Source organism: Gopherus evgoodei, chromosome 23 (assembly GCF_007399415.2).
Source record: "Gopherus evgoodei ecotype Sinaloan lineage chromosome 23, rGopEvg1_v1.p, whole genome shotgun sequence".
NCBI lineage: Eukaryota > Metazoa > Chordata > Testudines > Testudinidae > Gopherus > Gopherus evgoodei.
In genome coordinates, this window is record NC_044344.1 from 1,197,723 (window position 1) to 1,217,148 (window position 19,426).

Consider the following 19,426-nt stretch of genomic DNA (forward strand, 5'->3'; position numbering starts at 1 on the left):
GCTGGGCCCACGGGGAGGGGAGAGGTCATGGGGGTCACGGCCCGGGCACCGCCTGTGCTGACCAATCAGAGCCAGTTCTCTTGTCAAGCTGCTCACGTGTAGGCTGCGCCCCGCCCCCCAGCCGAAGCGCGTTCTGATTGGTGGAAAGGGGACTGTGGGCGGTGTACCGGAAATAGGGACGGTAACCATAGCAGCAGTCGAGCGGGCTGCTGGGGCTGCGTTCCTTCCGCTTCCGCCTCCGTCTCCGCGGACGCCGCACAGAGACCGAGAGGATGAGCAAGGTCCGAGAGAGCCCCGCGGCGACGGGTGAGGAGAGGCCCCGCCCCCTTCCTCCACCGCCCTGCCCCTCCCTCGCTGAGCCGGGCCCCTTCGCCCCCCCCTCCCCAGGGACACCCCCCGCCCCCTTCCTGCACCGCCCCCCCCGCCTGATCCTCCCTCGCTGAGCCGGGCCCCTTCGTCCCCCCCCTCCCCAGGGACCCCCCCCGCCCCCTTCTTGCACCGCCCCCCCCCGCCTGATCCTCCCTCGCTGAGCCGGGCCCCTTCGCCCCCCCCTCCCCAGGGACCCCCCCCCCGCCCCCTTCCTCCACCACCCCCCCCGCCTGATCCTCCCTCGCTGAGCCGGGCCCCTTCGTCCCCCCCCTCCCCAGGGACCCCCCCAGCTCCCTTCCTGCACCGCTCCCCCCGCCTGATCCTCCCTCGCTGAGCCGGGCCCCTTCGCCCCCCCCTCCCCAAGGTCCCCCCCAGCTCCCTTCCTGCACCGCCCCCCCCGCCTGATCCTCCCTCGCTGAGCCGGGCCCCTTCGCCCCCCCCTCCCCAGGGACCCCCCCCCGCCCCCTTCCTCCACCACCCCCCCCCCGGCCTGATCCTCCCTCGCTGAGCCGGGCCCCTTCGCCCCCCCCCTCCCCGAGTCCATCCCCAGGGACCCCCCCCGCTCCCTTCCTCCACCGCCCCCCGCCTGATCCTCCCTCGCTGAGCCGGGCCCCTTCGCCCCCCCCTCCCCCGGGACCCCCCCCCGGCTCCCTTCCTCCACCGCCCCCCCCCCCCCCCCCGGCCTGATCCTCCCTCGCTGAGCCGGGCCCCTTCATCCCTCCCCCTCCCCGAGTCCGTCCCCAGGGACCCCCCCCGCTCCCTTCCTCCCATGGGCCGGGCTGCGCTCCCTGACGCACTGCGCCTCTTGTCCCGCTCTCTTCCCTGCAGGAGGAGCCGCCGCAATCCTGCTCCGCTACCTCCGGGACCAGAATCGGCCACACAGCGCCCAGGATGCCTTCGGGAACCTGCAGCGGGAGCATGGGCTGGGGAAGACGGTGAGAGACAGAGCTAGGCGCCTGCCCGGCTCTATAGAGGCTCCGCCTCTTCCCCCCTTGGCTGCTTGGAGCAAGGCCCCCGTGGCACCAAGGCGGGTCAGAGCCTTCCACCCAAGTGAGAAGCTGGTGGGGAGCATGTTAGTGACCCCGCCAGATGGGTGGGAGCTCACTCTGCCACTACCTCCCTTCGCCAGAGATTGTCCCACAGCAGCACAAGAAACCCCCAGCCTTTCACTAACCCATGTCACAGGCAGCTGGGAGGTGGCAGCAAGAGCCCCCTGGATAGATGCACAGATGGTTGGCTGCGTGGGCAGATACCATATCTGCAGCTATAACAACACACAGAGCCCTTAAGGTCTGTCTAGTTCATCTCTTCCCCTGCCCAGCTTAGTCCACAGGGTCACTTTCTGGTGCTCTGTCCAGTTCTCATGTGGACTCCTGTTCCTCTTTGCATCAGGCTGTGGTGAAAGCACTGGAGCAGCTGGCTCAACAAGGGAAAATAAGAGAGAAGGCTTATGGGAAACAGAAAATATACTTTCCAGACCAGGTGAGATGAATCTGTTCAATTTCCCTAGGAGACAAAAACAATGTTGGGTGAAAAACTAAACAGACCAGCCCCAAGTAAAGCCCTTTGGCGAGGTACGGCCTTCCCTGCAGTCTTTGTTAATGTGCTGACAGCACTTTTGGTGCTGCATCAGGCACAGAGGAGACACTGGCAAGAAGCTTTTATTTACATAGTGGTTCAGCACAAAATGCACTAGGAGAGTCCAGTATGTGTGTTTACCTGGGCACCTGTGGCTTTCCTCACACTTCAAAGCAACATGTGTTGTTCTGCGTTTATTCCGTTCAAGTGCTTTGGTTCTTCCTTTTACTTTGGATTATTTGTTTAAAGGAACCCAGCACTCTGCTGTTCAATAACATAAAACCTGCTGTGTCTGTAACATCCTAGACAATGTCACCAGTTTAGACTATAATGTAATAAATATAAATTTTGTTAATATTAACAATGACCAAAGCTATGCCATTCTATCCCATTTATCAGCACTCTTTCCATCCCCTCTTAACCAGTGGAGATGATACCTTTAGGAGCACACTGTGTGTGGCTGATCTCAAGAACTGCAGCAAGCTGTCATGGAAACAAATGTCTCTAAGATCTCTGTCAAAAATGGGTGGTGGTGACTGTCCAGGGAACATCTGTTTTCTGTAATTCATAATGTGTCATCTTTCTTTTCTCTCAGGATCAGTTTCCCACAATGAGTGACTCTGAGCTTAAAGCCTTGGACAATGAAATCTCGGAGCTTTCTTCAAAAGTACAAACCCTTCAACAGAGCTGCCGCCATATGGAATCAGGTGTGTTTGAATTTCCACTTCTACTGCCAGGTTTATTTCAAAGTAGAGTAGCTCTGAAGCTGAACCAGCATGGAGTGTGTGTGAGGCAGTGCAGTGTGGCACCAGCATGGAGTGTGTGTTTTGAGGCATCGCACTGTGGTGCCAGCATGGAGTGTGGCGTCATGCAGACATTAATGCTAGCTGTTGAGCTTTAGCTGTGGGCATCCTGGGTAACTAGCGATTCCATTCCAGAACTGAAGGATCTGAATGGCTCAATGACAACCCCAGAGATGATTAAAGAGATTGAAGAGTTAAAAAAAGATTGTGCCAGTTACACAGAGAAACTGGAGCGAATTAAATCTGCAGCAAACCATGTGACTCCTGAAGAGAAAGAGAAGGTAAAGAGCTGGAAGGGGCTGTGCCACTGAACACAGCAGCCAAGAGCCCAGCTCAATTCTACTTGTCTTAACAAAATGCTGAATAAATTATCCTTAGATGTAGACAAGGAATAGCTTGTCCCTTCTGGACGAGTCCTCTATTTCTGTAAGCAGGTGGTGTGTCTGAATGTGAGGATGAAAGGCACCGTAGAATGCTGACAGACGTTTTGAATCTGACATCAAACACTGAAGAATTGGAGGGGTTTGAAACTCCAGCGCAAACTGTCCTCTTCTCAATTAACTTCCCAATGTTCCTGTCATAGCTTAGGGTGGTGCTTTTGTGACTTCATCTCTGAAGTCTGATCACGCTACCCCGGCATTACCTGCCAGGCATGCTGCAGTGCTGGTCAGCTTTAAGTATGGCTCACTCCAGCATGGAGCCAATCCGAGTCTGATGTCATTGGAAATGTCCTGCTCCCTAACATTCTCAGCAGACCCTTCACGTGTTCCTCCTTAGGTTGTGTATCTAGGGGGAGCAGCTATAAGGCTGGTTCCTGAGTGACTCTTGCCTGCAGCCCTCTGGGTTGTCATTTTACTAATACAGAAATTCAACATTTTAGCCTCTCAAATCATCCATTTTAAAAGGAGTCCCACTGCCAAAGAGCTTATTTGTCAGTCAGTTGCCTGCACTGTGCGATGGTCCTGAACACTAAATAAACATCTTGCTCTGGCCTGGCCTCCCCTCCTAGCAGTAGTTCCTTGGTTCACACTAGGGAGTGGTTGGGTTTAATGTTACTCACTCAGTCTTGTTGGTTGCAGGTTTACAACGAGAAAAAGCTGTACTGTAAAGAATGGAGGAGGAGGAAGAGAATGGTAGTGACTTTTATTATGAATACTGGGTAGATGGGCACCATTGGGTGGTGGCAATAATACCCAAGAGGCGACATGGTGTTTCATTCAGGGAAAAAATGCTAGTGACTTAATGATTTATGGAGCAGCCCTGGGGGCCTGTGCTAGCTGAGCATTTTGCTTCAATAGCCTGCTGCCAAGGTAGCCAAGAACTACTTGACATATGAACCTCTGTAGCACACTCAGCTTATGCTAGTTTTGAATTGTGATGCCTGGGCCCTTCTGGTGTCACCCAGGAGGAGGAATCACAAGGCTACTTCTCCCCACTTTAATGCTGCTGTTCTCCAGCTTCCATCCCATAGTTTCTAGTGCTGGGAGAGCAGCCATCCTGGCAGGGATACCTCTTCCTGGGCTCCGATATCTGCTTTCCAATGTATGGACATAGCAAGGCAAGCTCCCAACCATCCTCTCTGGCTTTCCAGTGGCAGCTCCCTCTGTCACTCGCCAGAGTCATCTTGTTTGGGGGTTTACAGTCTATTACTGATGCCAAACTGCCACTTTCAATGGACCAGTGGGTGATTGCAGCAAAGCAGATATCACTTAGAGCCCTGAAATATATGGGGTGAAAGGAGCCCCACAGCTGTCTGGTAGGGGCCATTAGCCTCTCATTAGTGTGTAATGGCTAACTGGGAGGAGACCTGACTTCAGCAGCCTGGGTAATGGTGTCTGTTGAGGAGGGGTGCATGGCAGGCATGCACCCTAGGAAGCCTCACTGCTTGTGACCATGGGGGCTAATGCTTTGGCCTTTGCTAAGCTGCATACTTAAGGCTTGTCCCACTGGTGAGCTTGCCCAAGTTTCACTTAATGTGTCTGTTTCCTGAAGAAATGTAACTAAATATTCTTTCAAATTATTTTGTCTTACCAGGCAACTGAGCTACTTGATGCAATTCTGGAGGGCTACCCCAAAAGCAAGAAACAGTTCTTTGTAAGTACCACCATCTCCACCTGCCTTTGACTAACACAAATCTGCAGTTATTCTGCTGCAAACCATCAGCAAGTCCCACAGTGCTGGAAAGGGCCCTGTCTCTGAATTCTCTCTGTGCTGTACAGCAAGCTTAACTCTCCTTTGTGCTCTTGGTAAAGAGGCTGCATTGTTCTTGTGCAGGAGGAAGTTGGGATAGAGACGGATGAGGATTACAATGTCACTTTGCCGGTGGCTGTCTGAGTTGCTGACAGGGGCCACTGCTCCAAGGGAGAAAATTGGTCAGTGTGGAACCCAACAGAAGCCGCTTCTGAAACTTGCACTGTTTGTAGGGCTTGGTTTTGTCCTGTGTCTTTTATGTATGTTTATGTTTTAAAACGCTTTGCAGTCAGGAGGGTGGCTAGAGGGGTTGAGGCAGCTACAGGCCCCATCATATTCTTTGCAGTGGAGTCCCGTTTTTATCATCCTTTGTTGCAATGAGCAGTTGGGATGGTGCCTCTCCACTGGGCTAGGGGGGTGTTGAATTGCCAACAAGTAGGTGAGTTTGTTCTAGCAAAGGGAGGAAAGGAGAGTCTAGGAGATGAGAAAGAAACTAGTTGTTCAACTGTGTAGGGATGTTCTAGCATCTCAATGTATTTAATAGAGAGGGTGGGAAATGTTTCCCCCAGCATCTACCATGCCGTAATGCTGCATATAGGGGTGTGATTCATTAAACACCACAGTGTCTCATCTTAGCCCTGCTTCTTCCATAATTATTTCTCACCCTGCATGTCCTGGCGGTAGCAAGACTGGCTTCCCAACTGTTCTCTGGAGTCTTGGCTGCTTTGCTCTCACAAAAGGGAGGTTGTTTGTATTCCAGTCTGGTTTAACTACGGCTTTGAGAACAATCGGAGTCAGGCACCCAGATAACAGGAGATGAGCAGGTGGGGAGGGCTGTTCCAATACAGCTGCCATAACACTGGCTAAGGGGTCACGCTGGGCATCCTGAAATCATTAGTCACTTCTGGAAAATTGGCCCTTGCCTCATCACCTCTCATAGCAAACCCAGCGATTCTGTGTAAGAAATAAACAAACTGAGGGGGACAATCCTTAAAATGCTTAGCAAAAATTTATTATAATTACTTTTCATGATAGAAAAATATTTCACTTCCACCTGAGTGAGGTCTGTAAAAAGCAATGCCCTTTGAGAAATACACAAGTCACTTATTAGTAAACAGCACAGGCTAGCGGTTCTGCAAACAGGGTGCTTTCCTTACAGCAAAGCAACATCTTACAAGAGTTACATGTCTGTGCTTGAATACAGGCCTAGCGGCAGCTTCCCCTGTTATGTGCAGTTCACTTCAGCAGTTAGACATGTCACTGCAAACAAACTCTTGAACTTCCATGGGGCTGTATGCTGCATTTGGACCGACAGGGACACTCAATGCAAGCTTTGTAGAAGTGCTTTGTCTTATAAAATCCAAGACCAATGAGAATATTTCCTTGATTAAATGGAAACATTATGCCCCTGCTTCAGTGTTAGTTGTCTGCCTTTTAAGCACCAAGAAACTACCATACCCAAACTGACAGAAATGCACAACAGCCATTAACATGGGATTTTTAGAGGTGTGGTAGGAACATAATTGAAAATTGACAAATACTGTTGTAAGAGAGTCACTTTGCTGGGGTAATTCCAATAGTGTCACCTTGTTTGAGTAGTAAAATGCCTTTGCTGCTTTAGCAGACAGCTGCCATCTGCTGTTAATAGACCTGTAGGGCTACAGGGAAAGAAACAGGGTGTAACTGATTTAAATTGTCCCAGACAAGCAGCTGTCTGCAAAACGTAAACTGGTAACATGTTAGTGTGATTTTTTTTCAACACATTACAAAAATCAAGGCTTTATTAGATATAAAACTATCATTCTAAACAAGAGCAGACGTCTACTTAGAATTCACAGCAGCTCTGTGCTATGCTATTCTACTTTCCCACACAGTGTGACTTCATCAAAAAGTGTCAAGTCATATAAAGCCCGACAGAGATCAGCCTGTGTGCTGAGAAAGCTGGAGAAGGCTGTAGCGAAAGCTGCACTCGTGTTTGATTATTTAGGAAACATGGCTCAGTCCAAAAGGCCAAGTCAGCAGCTGGCTCAAGCAAAGGTCGAGGCCATGGAGTAAGTGCCTCTCCTTGTGGCAGTGAGGGGCCAGCCCACCAGCTTCCTTTGCATGGCTTTTTTGAAAGTCATTCTGCACCAGTAAAGGAAGCACCCTTCCATCCCTAGGCAGAACTAGACAATCAGGATTGAGACACACAGGAATTGCTAGACTAGAACCAGCTGCTTCAGAGGAAGGTGCAAGAAAGCCTGCAGTGATGGGAGGACCTGTGCCAAGGGAAGCTTCTTCCTAACTCCCTTTTGTAGAGGACAGTTTGTTGCCTTTAATCTTAAGGTGACAACTAGCTGTGGGGGGGGGGGGAGAGGTCGCCCTGCATTGCTCTGTGGAAAGGTGCCTGGGTAGCTGCAATGTCAGCAAGTGCTTACCTGGAAACCAAACAGCCTGTGTTCCATCTGTTCTACAGCTCATGCCCAGGCCCCGGTTTTCAGGGCATGCATCCCACCAAGCAGTAGATGTGCAGTGCTAAGATGACCAGGCAGTAGTTAGACTCCATGCCATCCCCCGCCTACAGGGAACAGGACAATCTGACAGCTACAGAGCAGATCCCTCCCACCAGCTGAGCTACTGCCACTCTTGCAAAGAGTCAGGGGCCCAGGCAAGGTCCGTTCACTGCCATGCCAGTTTGGGTGAGAGCCTCTCTTGCCTTCCTTTGGGGCAACGAGAAGTGTATTTAATCATATCTAAACTCCCTTCTCTGCTGACTGAGTCCCTACACAGCCTCTAGTGCTACAGACTGCAACAGGATCTGTGGAGAGGTACGTACGGCCCAGTTTTGGTTTTTGGTCAATACAATAAATAATCCAGAGAGAAGCTTTAAGAACAACCCCAAGGGAAATAGACCAGCCCTTCCTGGAGTCTGTTTCCCAACTCCCTCCCTGCTGGGCAGCACCCCACAGCAGTGTGGATGATGAGCACAGACCTATGCTGCTGGGGCAAGGGCAGGGAGAGAGTCAATAGAGCTGATTCTTCAGCTGATGCAGAACCCCAAGCACGATGTCCCGCAGAGTCTGAGGAGAACAAGGAGGAGGCAGAATCAGTCACTCTGCAGGATGAAGAAACATTCACCTTGGCAATGCCTCTGTGGGTTCCAGAACAGGCCAGGGAACTCTTTACAGAGGGGACTGTGTATATAGAAAGGCAGCTAGGTACCAGTTGTGTCAGTCACGCACAGTGGTCTTTATGGGAACAGACCTCGGGGTAGGGGGTACATGGCTTCAGTGCCTCAGTATTACTGGGAGTACAGCACCTGCCAGCTTGGATCAGACCAAGGGCCAGTTTTCTGTCTGACAGTAGCAGAACCAGCTGCTTTAGAGAAAAAGCCTAGTGCAAGAAGGTGTGGTATGACTACCTGCCCTTCAGGGAAGGTTCTCCTTAGCCCCCATGAGCTAGAGCCTCATTTATGCTCTGAAGCAGGAGGATTTCTATCCCTCTCAAAGCTTGTGTTTGCTGGTCTCATGCTGGGGCTCTTGTTCACCAGGGTATGTATCTCTATGCTGAGAAAAAAATGCCACAGCAGCAAGTTTCAGAGCCTGGGTCAGGTAACTCGGGCTTGCAGAGCTTGCGCTTTGGGGCTCAAAATAGCAGAGTAGATGTGCCCACTCAGCCTAGAGCCTGGGCTCTGAAACACCCCCTCTGCCGGTTTGCAGAGCCTGGCCTCTGAGCCTTGCTGCTGCAGGGGTTTTTGCAGTGTAGATGTACCCTAGGGTTTGCCTGATCTCCTGTGGCAGACAGCACTACCCTGCCAGCTGCACGTTGGGGGAAAGTTTCTCCCTCTATTCATTCTGAATTTGACGCTTTCCATTGCACACATGGTCCCTTTGCTCATTAAGAGACAGGGAGAACAGAAGTTCCCCATCTCCGTCCTCAGCTCCAGGCACTATTTTGCATCTCTTTATCATGTCCCCTGTTCTGCCTCTGGTAGATAGTCCCAGGCTTTCCAGGCCCTAGTCATTCTCGTCACTTGTCTCTGAACTGTCTCCTTGTGCTTCGTCCTCTTTGAGATAGGGTGACCGGAACTGCAGTCACTATCTCCATCCTGGTCTTTAAACCTCCTAAGGTGCTTGGACTGCTGCCAGGTGCTGAACTGGCCCTGGTGCTAGTGAATTAGAGCCCAGTAAGGTGCAGGAATAGATCAAGCAGTTCCCTCCAACATGCACTGCTTTGCGTTTGTATCTACCGTAGCTATCTGGCCCCGTGTTACTTTGTGTTTGGCTCCTAGTCCTTACCTGGGGCTTACAGTGCTCCTCAATCCAGCTGAAGACACAGGCTGAAAGTTCCTGAAAACTCGTTACCGAGATGGAGGCATTAAAGGACTGGAACAGTGAATCCATGATGCCTTGGAAAACATTAAACTTGACTTGGTCAGAGACCTGGTCTTTCCCCTCATTTGGATTATTCTGATGAGCTTTCACAATCTGCTCATAGTTTCTGAAACAAACCAAAGAAACCTGGATAAAATGGCAGGCTTGGGAAGCCAGCTCTGGCCTCGACACTTTCCAGAGCTCTGTTTGAGGTGAGAGAGAGACCAAAGATTTGCTGCAGTGTTTGCTGAAGGCCCTTAACTTCGCATGTTAGGGCCATAAGGTGACACTCAGACTGGTTGTGTTGTTAAGGTAGCAGGCTCTGGGCTTAAATTCCTTTAGGGGAATAAATGCAGGGAACTCGCAGCCTCCCTTCCATGCTGGACAGGAGACCCAGGAACAGGCTGGGGCTCCTTGCTCTGAACTGGGAGTCCCCATGCTCAGCCCATGCCCTCACACTGTACTGGGATCTGTGTCAAGTCCAGCTTAACCAGCGACTCAGATACTAACCAGCCCTGGGATGGAATTGCACAGAACAGAGGGGGAGTATGGTGGGTGTCTGCTGCAATATGTAAAACACAGGGTGTCCGTCTCCCTGGCCCCTCAGGGTGGGAGACGTGCGACAAGTTGCTCCTTACACTTTCATGATTTTCAAAGCTGTGACATCTTTCCTGAGTGTAGAAACTTCCTCCTCCTGCTTCTTCTTCTCCTTATGGAGGAACTGAATGTAGTCGATGGCTGAAAAGCAAAAGGAGGACGAGGATTTAGGATGCTCGAGGCAGATCAGAGGTCACAGTGATGTTGCTCAGCAGGGGACAGGACTAGCAGACACTGGGGCACCTGCGGGATTGACGCATGGCCCTATATCTCATCCCCACAGGCCTCATGCATCCAAACTGACCAGGAGCCAGGCTTCCCCTGTGCCTCCTCTCCTCAGAGGGTCTCAGTGCTTCACAACCCAGCTCCTGGGACGGGGAGCAAGGTGCTCTAGATCGTACACTAGCAGTGGCCAAGCTGGGAGGAGTCTCAGCCTCCTAAGCCCTAGACAGTCTACTACCCTCAACCTAAGTGATTTTGATGCCTGTGAGCTGCAAGACGGGGGTGACTGGGCTAGGCAGCTAGTGCTTCACCCTGTAACCGTGTGCCTCCCTTGCACTCTAGGCTGATTGCACAAGTGTTACCTTCAGCAAGAGACCAGGACAGTGTTAACCTGCAGTGCCAGCTGGGAGGGAGCAGACAACTCAGTGAGGCCTGGAACAAGGCACCTGCCATTTTAGTTTTGAATGTCTGCAGGGAGGGTTTAACAGCGAGAGGACTTTCCCCATGAACGGCTCCCATTCTGGCTGGCCAGTACCCCACTCCGTGGCCAGAGGAGCACAGCTGTCCAGCACAGAAGCTATTTGTCACAGCTGTTAGGAATGCCAGCACAGGCCCAGAAATCACTCCCCCCGACCCCCAGACTCACTTTTCTGCAGGACGATGGCTTTGCTCAGTTTCTGGGAGCCAATGGAGAAATCCTGCTGCTGGCACGTGGGAACAATGGCCTGCAAATCATCGTAGCCTTTCTGTGGGGAGTGCAGAGCGGAAGTGACAGGGTGTTTAAGATTCAACAGCATGGGATGATGGCAGCTGGCTGGGCACATGGTTTAACCAAGTGGAAAGCTACAGTTCTCCCAGGTTGATACAACCCCCCTACAGCAGTGTTTCCCAAACTTGGGATGGCTGCTTGTGTAGGGAAAGCCCCTGGTGGGCCGGGCTGGTGTGTTTACCTGCCCTGTCCGCAGGTCCGGACGACTGTGGCTCCCACTGGCCGCGGATCGCTGCTTCAGGCCAATGGGAGCTGCTGGAAGCAGCGTGGGCCGAGGGACATACTGGCTGCCACTTCCCGCAGCTCCCATTGGCCTGGAGCGGCAAACCGCAGCCAGTGGGAGCTGTGATTGGCCAGACCTGCGGATGTGGCAGGTAAACAAACAGGCCTGGCCCGCCAGGGGCTTTCCCTACACAAGCAGCATCCCAAGTTTGGGAAACGCTGCCCTGCAGCATCCTGAATGTTTGGGTGCACATGGAATTTAACAGCTAAGTAAATAATCCAAGGTGCAATAATGGGCCCTCCTGGGTCTGATGTGAAAGGAAGGTGCTGTCTGAATTCTCATGCAAAGGAGCAGCCTGCTAGCTGCTCTGAGATTACCTTGATAGCATCTCGTCTCTTCTGCTCAGCCTGGGTGTGAGCGCGTCTGCGCCGGTCTTTGTATGACTCTTTGTAGGCTTCCTGGTGATAATCGCTGTCTTCATCATCTGCAGCGGAAGAATGGTCACCGTCAGCTCTGGGGGCACATGGCAGCTCCCAGAGCCCAGGAAGCAGAGACAAAAACGGATACCTGCAGTTACTGAGGCAACACGGAACCCACACAGTGTCTGGCCTGGGGATCATTTAGACACCTATGCCTGAGAACACCTCACAGGCACACCACTTAGCTACCGATTGGATGGACTAGCTCCAAACAGCTCTTTCAAAAGGATGGGACCAAAACACAGTAAAGATCCACCTGTCCAAGGGCATCTCTGCTGACAACAGTCCACAGCGTGAATGAGCAGCTGGGGAAATTAATTATAGCAAAGGCCAATAACAAAGATACTGGGTGCCAACTGGGCCACCTGCTTCTCCTGCAGGCCCCTGGGGTTGGGCCCTGGCTTGTCTAGGCAGGATTCTCACTAGAAGGGCTCAGCTGCATTCCGGATTTCAAGAGAGACTGGGTGTCTAAGCTGAGATCCCTTCCGCAGAGGGGCCGACTTTTCAGCACTTCCTGGAGTCAGGCCCCTTTAAGGTGTCTCAGAGTAGGCATCCATCACTACTCAGCACTCAAAAACCTCAGCCAAGAAGTTTCCTCAGCACTTCTGTCCAGCTCTCTTCTGTTCTACGTTACCAGGAGAGTCCCATCAAACTGCCCTGCAGGAAGCCAGGACACCATCCTCCCTACCCAAGGGCAGGGGAAGCTGGCAGAGGAAGCTCTTGCAATCACAGTCTCTTACAGAATAGCTACCTAAGGAGAATGAGACTGAACAGGAATATGAGAGAGTGGAAAAAGCCCCTATTAACTGAAGTGCTGGAGAAGCTGGTGGAACATAGAGAAGGGACCATACCTGTATTGGGGACTGAGGAGGCACTGGTGGAGCCAATGCTGTTAGCTCGGGATACTATGCTTCCTTTCCTAGTGCTTTCCACAAAGAGTGCTGAAAGAGAAAATACCACACCGTATTTCCCTAAGTCATGCAGGAGGCAGTAAGTGTCACTAACCCCCAGAGACACTGCAACTGGGACACAGAAGGGATCAACTCTGCAAGGCAAGTCACAGGGCAACCAGTTCTAGGGATTAACAGCTGTTGCAGTCCCAGTCAGTGTGCAGATAGGTACGATGAATGCTGAAAAGCCACTGGGCCCAGACATGAAAGCCAACTAAAGCACAGCAGTGTAACTCTAATATCCTTTGCACCCGTTTCCCTGTCTGTAAAATGGGGGAAATACATTCTGGGAGACTTATGAAGTGCTCCAAGAGCCTCTCATTAAAGGAAGAAAGAATACGTTGATGATCGCGACTGTGCTGTCTTTCCCATGAGTCTTGATTTAAAAGGCCAAAGGGTCCGATTAGAGCCTCTGGATTTGAGCCAGATTTGACCAGATTATCCCTCTCCTAAAAGCATAAGCTAGAACAAAGGACAAAAGTGACCAGGGCTCCCAGGCCCATTTAGTCAGCTGTGACCCGACAGAGTTTGGGACAAGAGGACACAAGGCTACTCACAGGGATCCAGTCCACTGTCACTGTATGCAGAATCCACCTGGTGCATTGTAGAATGAGCCAATTACAGCATGAGAAAATGGGAAGAGAAGAGAGAAAAAGAAACCAACCAGTGAGTGAGGCAGTTTCCTCTTTAGCACATTTGCTTTTTTGCACAATAAACTATAGTGCCAATACATGACAGCAAGTGGGAACAATGTGGGTGGTCCCATGAGCCCTCACACAACACATCCACATTCCAGAAGAACAGTGCTGCCCAATTCCCTTGCAGCCTGAAACACTGGTTTGTTCTTCAGTTTAACAAGGCTGTGACAGCAGGATTGATCTGGTTACAGTTTTACTACACTTTATTCTAGGAATACATGGTCAGATTTTCAAAAGCATATGCACACTGACGACAACAGGAGAAGCTGGGTGTTGAGCAATTGTGAAAATCTGACCCTGGTTCCTACACAGACTTTGGGCACTTATGGACAAATAGTCACACTTCCTCCCCCTGTTACGTTGTTACATTGATCTGAATGTTAACACTGAATACAAGAAAAGACAAATGACCAGGTAGCTCTGCTCCAGGCATTCAGGAGCACAAAACATTCATAGAAAGTTAAAGCTCAGCCTCTAGGTATGACTCTCAAGATACGCTATTCCCTGGATATGCCAAGCAGGAAACCTAAGTGCATTCAACAGCCAAGTCCTCCGCTTGGCAGCAGTTATGTAAGGCCTCCCCCAAGGAACCAAGGATCAGATTTGTAAAGGTATTGAGCTGCCTAAAGAAGCAGATAGGCATTTAGTTGCATACCAAAAAGTGCCTAAGAACCTAGATCATGGGTCACACAAAATTCCATTGATTTGAGGCTGTGGGCCTTAGTTCCTTTGCAAAATCCCACTAGGCAGCTAAACACCTTTACAAATTTGGCCCTAGGTGCATTTAGCTCCTTGGACCTACTTGAGAGATGTTTTCCCAAGACAGTCAAGATTTTGCAGTGACAGAAATGTAGAACTGTGGAATAATCCACCCATATTGGATGGTTCCTCTCCAATCCCGGCCGCCCAGAGTTGGCTCGTGTCCAGTGCAGGAGGATTTCTGTCCCTTCCCAATGTCTGGGGGTGATGGGCAGAAAATAAGTCAGCAGTGGTATCTGATTCTCTTTATGCGGTAAAAGGCAAGATAAGATGCCCCAGGAGAGCCACCAGCCAGTGGCTTTGCGGCCAGTCACATCCCCTCAGAAATCTGCCTCCTCTGGCACAGAGCTGGGAACCTGCATGGTCACAGGGAGGCTGGACACCTGACCAGACCCCTGGCCTCATCGCTGATGTGACTCCAGTCCTGACATAACCCCCCAATCCTGACCTGACCCTCAATCCTGACCTGACCCCTGACCCTCAATCCTGACCTGACCCCATCCCTGACCCTGACCCTCAACCCTGACCTGACCCCAGTCCTGACCTGACATAGCCCCCGACCCTCAACCCTGACCTGACCCCATCCCTGACCCCGACCCCCAATCCTGACCTGACGTGACCCCACCTGACTTCTGCCCCCACAAGCCCCCGCCCTTGGGCTCCCCCAGCCCCGACCCACCCTCTCACCAGGCCCCCGCGCCCGCTGTGACCCGGCTCCGGGCCCGGGGGGTGTCGCGCTCTCCCGGGGAGAAGGGCCCCGCGGTGTGTCCCGCGCAGGCCGCCGTCCCGCTCCCGGGACTCACCTTCCCCCAGGGGTCCTCGGGCGAGGCGCCTGTCTGCTCCGCCATCTTCCCGCGGACTCAGGTCATGTGACCTCCATCATCAGCCAATCACAGCGCCCGACCATTGCAACGAAAGGAGCTTCCGGGAGACGCCTGCCGCGGGGGCTGATGGGAGATGTCGTGTCACCGCGGGGCTGATGGGAGTTGTAGTTCCTCCGCGGGGTCTGATGGGAGCTGAAGTGTGTCCCGGGTCCTGGCCCGCCTGAGCCACGAGGGGGCGCCGTGACAGCGAAGATCCTGCAGCGGGGGGCGCCGCGGTCTCAGCACTGGGGGAGCCGCGAACCCCGAATCCGGCGGGGGGAGGGGCTCCGGGGTGGGGGCGCACAGTGGAAACCACGTGTCAGGGCTGCGAACGCGGGGACACTGGTGGGGGCAACGGCCAGGAACACGTGGGAGAACTGGGCCTGTGACTCATGTGGCCCCATTACTTGTCCAGTGACCTCACATGACCCCATTTGCTCCCCTGGATCTGGGCTGTGACCTCGGATGACCCGATTACTTCTCCAGTGTCCTCAGATGACCTCATTCCCTGCCCTGGGTCTAGACCTGTTACCTCGGATGACCCCATTACTTCTTCAGTGACCTCACATGACCCCATTAGCTCTTCTGGCTCTGAGTCTGTGACCTCAGATAACCCCATTTCTTGTCCAGTGTCCTCAGATGACCTCATTCCCTGCCCTGGGTCTGGACCTGTTACCTCAGATGACCCCATTACTTCTTCAGTGACCTCAGATGACCCCATTAGCTCTTCTGGCTCTGAGTCTGTGACCTCAGATAACCCCATTACTTGTCCAGTGTCCTCAGATGACCCCATTCCCTGCACTGGGTCTGGACCTGTTACCTCGGATGACCCCCATTACTTCTTCAGTGACCTCACATGACCCCATTTACTCTTCTGGATCTGAGTCTGTGACCTCAGATGACACCATTACTTGTCCAGTGTCCTCAGATGACCCCATTCCCTGCCCTGGGTCTGGCCCTGTTATCTCCGATGACCCCATTACTTCTTCAGTGACCTCACATGACCCCATTTGCTCTTCTGGAGCTGAGTCTGTGACCTCAGATGACCCCATTACTTGTCCAGTGTCCTCAGATGACCCCATTCCCTGCCCTGGGTCTGGACCTGTTACCTCAGATGACCCCATTACTTCTTCAGTGACCTCACATGACCCCATTTGCTCTTCTGGATCTGAGTCTGTCCCCTCAGATAACCCCACTACTTCTCCAGTGTCCTCAGATGACCCCATTCCCTGCCCTGGGTCTGTGCCTGTTACCTCAGATGACCCCCATTACTTGACCAGTGTCCTCAGATGACCCTATTACTTCTCCAGTGTCCTCAGATGACCCCATTCCCTGCCCTGGGTCTGGACCTGTTACCTCAGATGACCCCATTACTTCTTCAGTGACCTCACATGACCCCATTAGCTCTTCTGGCTCTGAATCTGTGACCTCAGATAACCCCATTACTTCTCCAGTGTCCTCAGATGACCCCATGCCCTGCACTGGGTCTGGACCTGTTATCTCGGATGACCCCCATTACTTCTTCAGTGACCTCACATGAACCCATTTACTCTTCTGGATCTGAGTCTGTGACCTCAGATGACACCATTACTTGTCCAGTGTCCTCAGATGACCCCATTCCCTGCCCTGGGTCTGGCCCTGTTACCTCCGATGACCCCATTACTTCTTCAGTGACCTCACATGACCCCATTTGCTCTTCTGGATCTGAGTCTGTGACCTCAGATGACCCCATTACTTGTCCAGTGTCCTCAGATGACCCCATTCCCTGCCCTGGGTCTGGACCTGTTACCTCAGATGACCACATTGCCTCTTCAGTGACCTCACATGACCCCATTTGCTCTTCTGGATCTGAGTCTGTCCCCTCAGATAACCCCACTACTTCTCCAGTGTCCTCAGATGACCCCATTCCCTGCCCTGGGTCTGGGCCTGTTACCTCAGATGACCCCCGTTACTTGACCAGTGTCCTCAGATGACCCTATTACTTCTCCAGTGTCCTCAGATGACCCCATTCCCTGCCCTGGGTCTGGACCTGTTACCTCAGATGACCCCATTACTTCTTCAGTGACCTCACATGACCCCATTTGCTCTTCTGGATCTGAGTCTGTGACCTCAGATAACCCCATTACTTCTCCAGTGTCCTCAGATGACCCCATTTCCTGCCCTGGGTCTGGCCCTCTTACCTCAGATGACTCCATTACTTCGTCAGTGACCTCACATGACCCCATTAGCTCATCTGGATCTGAGTCTGTGTCCTCAGATGACCCTATTACTTCTCCAGTGTCCTCAGATGACCCCATTCCCTGCCCTGGGTCTGGACCTGTTACCTCAGATGACCCCATTACTTCTTCAGTGACCTCACATGACCCCATTAGCTCTTCTGGATCTGAGTCTGTGTCCTCAGATAACCCCACTACTTCTCCAGTGTCCTCAGATGACCCCATTCCCTGCTCTGGGTCTGGCCCTGTTACCTCAGATGACCCCATTACTTCTTCAGTGACCTCACATGAACCCATTAGCTCTTCTGGATCTGAGTCTGTGTCCTCAGATAACCCCATTACTTGTCCAGTGTCCTCAGATGACCCCATTCCCTGCCCTGGATCTGGCCCTGTTACCTCAGATGACCCCATTACTTCTTCAGTGACCTCACATGACCCCATTAGCTCTTCTGGATCTGAGTCTGTGTCCTCTGATAACCCCACTACTTCTCCAGTGTCCTCAGATGACCCCATTCCCTGCCCTGGGTCTGGACCTGTTACCTCAGATGACCGTGTTACCTCTTCAGTGATCTCACAGGACCCCATTAGCTCTTCTGGATCTGAGTCTGTCCCCTCAGATAACTCCACTACTTCTGCAGTGTCCTCAGATAACCCCATTCCCTGCCCTGGGTCTGGGCCTGTTACCTCAGATGACCCCATTACTTGACCAGTGTCCTCAGATGACCCTATTACTTCTTTTGTGTCCTCAGATGACCCTCATTCCCTGCCCTGGGTCTGGACCTGTTACCTCGGATGACCCCCATTACTTCTTCAGTGACCTCACATGACCCCATTTACTCTTCTGGATCTGAGTCAGTGACCTCAGATGACACCATTACTTGTCCAGTGTCCTCAGATGACCTCATTCCCTGACCTGGGTCTGGACCTGTTACCTCAGATGACCCCCATTACTTCTTCAGTGAACTCACATGACCCCATTTGCTCTTCTGGATCTGAGTCCGTGACCTCAGATAACCCCATTACTTCTCCAGTGTCCTCAGATGACCCCATTCCCTGCCCTGGGTCTGGACCTGTTACCTCAGATGACCACATTACTTCTTCAGCGACCTCACATGACCCCATTTGCTCTTCTGGATCTGAGTCTGTGTCCTCAGATAACCCCACTACTTCTCCAGTGTCCTCAGATGACCCCATTCCCTGCCCTGGGTCTGGGCCTGTTACCTCAGATGACCCCATTACTTGACCAGTGTCCTCAGATGACCCTATTACTTCTTTTGTGTCCTCAGATGACCCTCATTCCCTGCCCTGGGTCTGGACCTGTTACCTCGGATGACCCCCATTACTTCTTCAGTGACCTCACATGACCCCATTTACTCTTCTGGATCTGAGTCAGTGACCTCAGATGACACCATTACTTGTCCAGTGTCCTCAGATGACCTCATTCCCTGACCTGGGTCTGGACCTGTTACCTCAGATGACCCCCATTACTTCTTCAGTGAACTCACATGACCCCATTTGCTCTTCTGGATCTGAGTCCGTGACCTCAGATAACCCCATTACTTCTCCAGTGTCCTCAGATGACCCCATTCCCTGCCCTGGGTCTGGACCTGTTACCTCAGATGACCACATTACTTCTTCAGCGACCTCACATGACCCCATTTGCTCTTCTGGATCTGAGTCTGTGTCCTCAGATAACCCCACTACTTCTCCAGTGTCCTCAGATGACCCCATTCCCTGCCCTGGGTCTGGGCCTGTTACCTCAGATGACTCCATTACTTGACCAGTGTCCTCAGATGACCCTATTACTTCTTTTGTGTCCTCAGATAACCCCCGTCCCTGCCCTGAGTCTGGACCTGTTGCCTCGGATGACCCCCATTACTTCTTCAGTGACCTCACATGACCCCATTTGCTCTTCTGGATCTGAGTCTGTGACCTCAGATAACCCCATTACTTCTCCAGTGTCCTCAGATGACCCCATTCCCTGCCCTGGGTCTGGCCCTGTTACCTCAGATGACCCCATTGCTTCTTCAGTAACCTCACATAACCCCATTTACTCTTCTGGATCTGAGTCTGTGACCTCAGATGACCCCATTACCTGTCCAGTGATCTCAGATGACCCCTATTTCCTTGTCTGGGTCTGGGTCTTGACCTCAGATGACCCCATTACTTATCCAGTGACCCCAGATGACCCCATTTGCTCTGCTGGGTCTAAGTCTTTGACCTCAGATAACCCCATTACTTCTTCAGTGACCTCACATGACCCCATTCCATGCTCTTGGGGTGGGTCTTGACCTCAGATGACCCATTACTTGTTCACTGACCTCAGATGACCCCATTCCCTGCCCTGGGTTCTGAGAT

The 19,426-nt window shown here is 52.3% G+C and overlaps 2 protein-coding genes across 4 annotated transcripts; one reads left to right on the forward strand and one right to left on the reverse strand.

Moving 5' to 3' along the window:
* The first annotated feature begins 30 nt into the window (after window positions 1–30).
* Window positions 31–12,440, forward strand: PSMC3IP (PSMC3 interacting protein). Of its 2 annotated transcripts, none has more exons than XM_030541116.1 (8): window positions 31–306; window positions 1,198–1,304; window positions 1,762–1,851; window positions 2,543–2,654; window positions 2,886–3,031; window positions 3,830–3,883; window positions 4,785–4,844; window positions 11,594–12,440. In XM_030541116.1, exons 1-8 carry the CDS (start codon window positions 273–275, stop codon window positions 11,681–11,683), a joined length of 693 nt encoding a protein of 230 aa, XP_030396976.1. In that variant the 5' UTR covers window positions 31–272; the 3' UTR covers window positions 11,684–12,440. The 2 variants fall into 2 exon arrangements, with proteins under 2 accessions (XP_030396976.1, XP_030396977.1); XM_030541117.1 differs by lacking the exon at window positions 11,594–12,440 and adding an exon at window positions 5,025–5,575 and having other exon boundaries at window positions 39–306.
* MLX (MAX dimerization protein MLX) lies at window positions 5,931–14,875 on the reverse strand. Of its 2 annotated transcripts, none has more exons than XM_030541114.1 (8): window positions 14,793–14,875; window positions 13,090–13,126; window positions 12,434–12,523; window positions 11,481–11,587; window positions 10,758–10,857; window positions 9,931–10,030; window positions 9,218–9,419; window positions 5,931–7,999 (listed from the first exon to the last, which is right to left on the reverse strand). In XM_030541114.1, the coding sequence occupies exons 1-8, from the start codon at window positions 14,835–14,837 to the stop codon at window positions 7,943–7,945; spliced, it is 738 nt and encodes a 245-aa protein (XP_030396974.1). In that variant the 5' UTR covers window positions 14,838–14,875; the 3' UTR covers window positions 5,931–7,942. The 2 variants fall into 2 exon arrangements, with proteins under 2 accessions (XP_030396974.1, XP_030396975.1); XM_030541115.1 differs by having other exon boundaries at window positions 5,931–8,034.
* Window positions 14,876–19,426: the final 4,551 nt, after the last annotated feature.

Excerpts from the sequence above, each read along its gene's own strand:
- PSMC3IP (XM_030541116.1), top strand. The coding sequence starts at position 273 with ATGAGCAAGGTCCGAGAGAGCCCCGCGGCGACGG. Across the intron at positions 2,655-2,885 it reads CTGCCGCCATATGGAATCAG|AACTGAAGGATCTGAATGGC; the intron begins GTGTGTTTGAAT and ends ATTCCATTCCAG. Across the intron at positions 3,884-4,784 it reads GGAGGAGGAGGAAGAGAATG|GCAACTGAGCTACTTGATGC; the intron begins GTAGTGACTTTT and ends TTGTCTTACCAG.
- MLX (XM_030541114.1), bottom strand. The coding sequence starts at position 14,837 with ATGGCGGAGCAGACAGGCGCCTCGCCCGAGGACCCCTGGGGGAAG. Across the intron at positions 10,858-11,480 it reads AGAGACGAGATGCTATCAAG|AAAGGCTACGATGATTTGCA; the intron begins GTAATCTCAGAG and ends CACTCCCCACAG. Across the intron at positions 9,420-9,930 it reads GCTTTGAAAATCATGAAAGT|AAACTATGAGCAGATTGTGA; the intron begins GTAAGGAGCAAC and ends GGTTTGTTTCAG.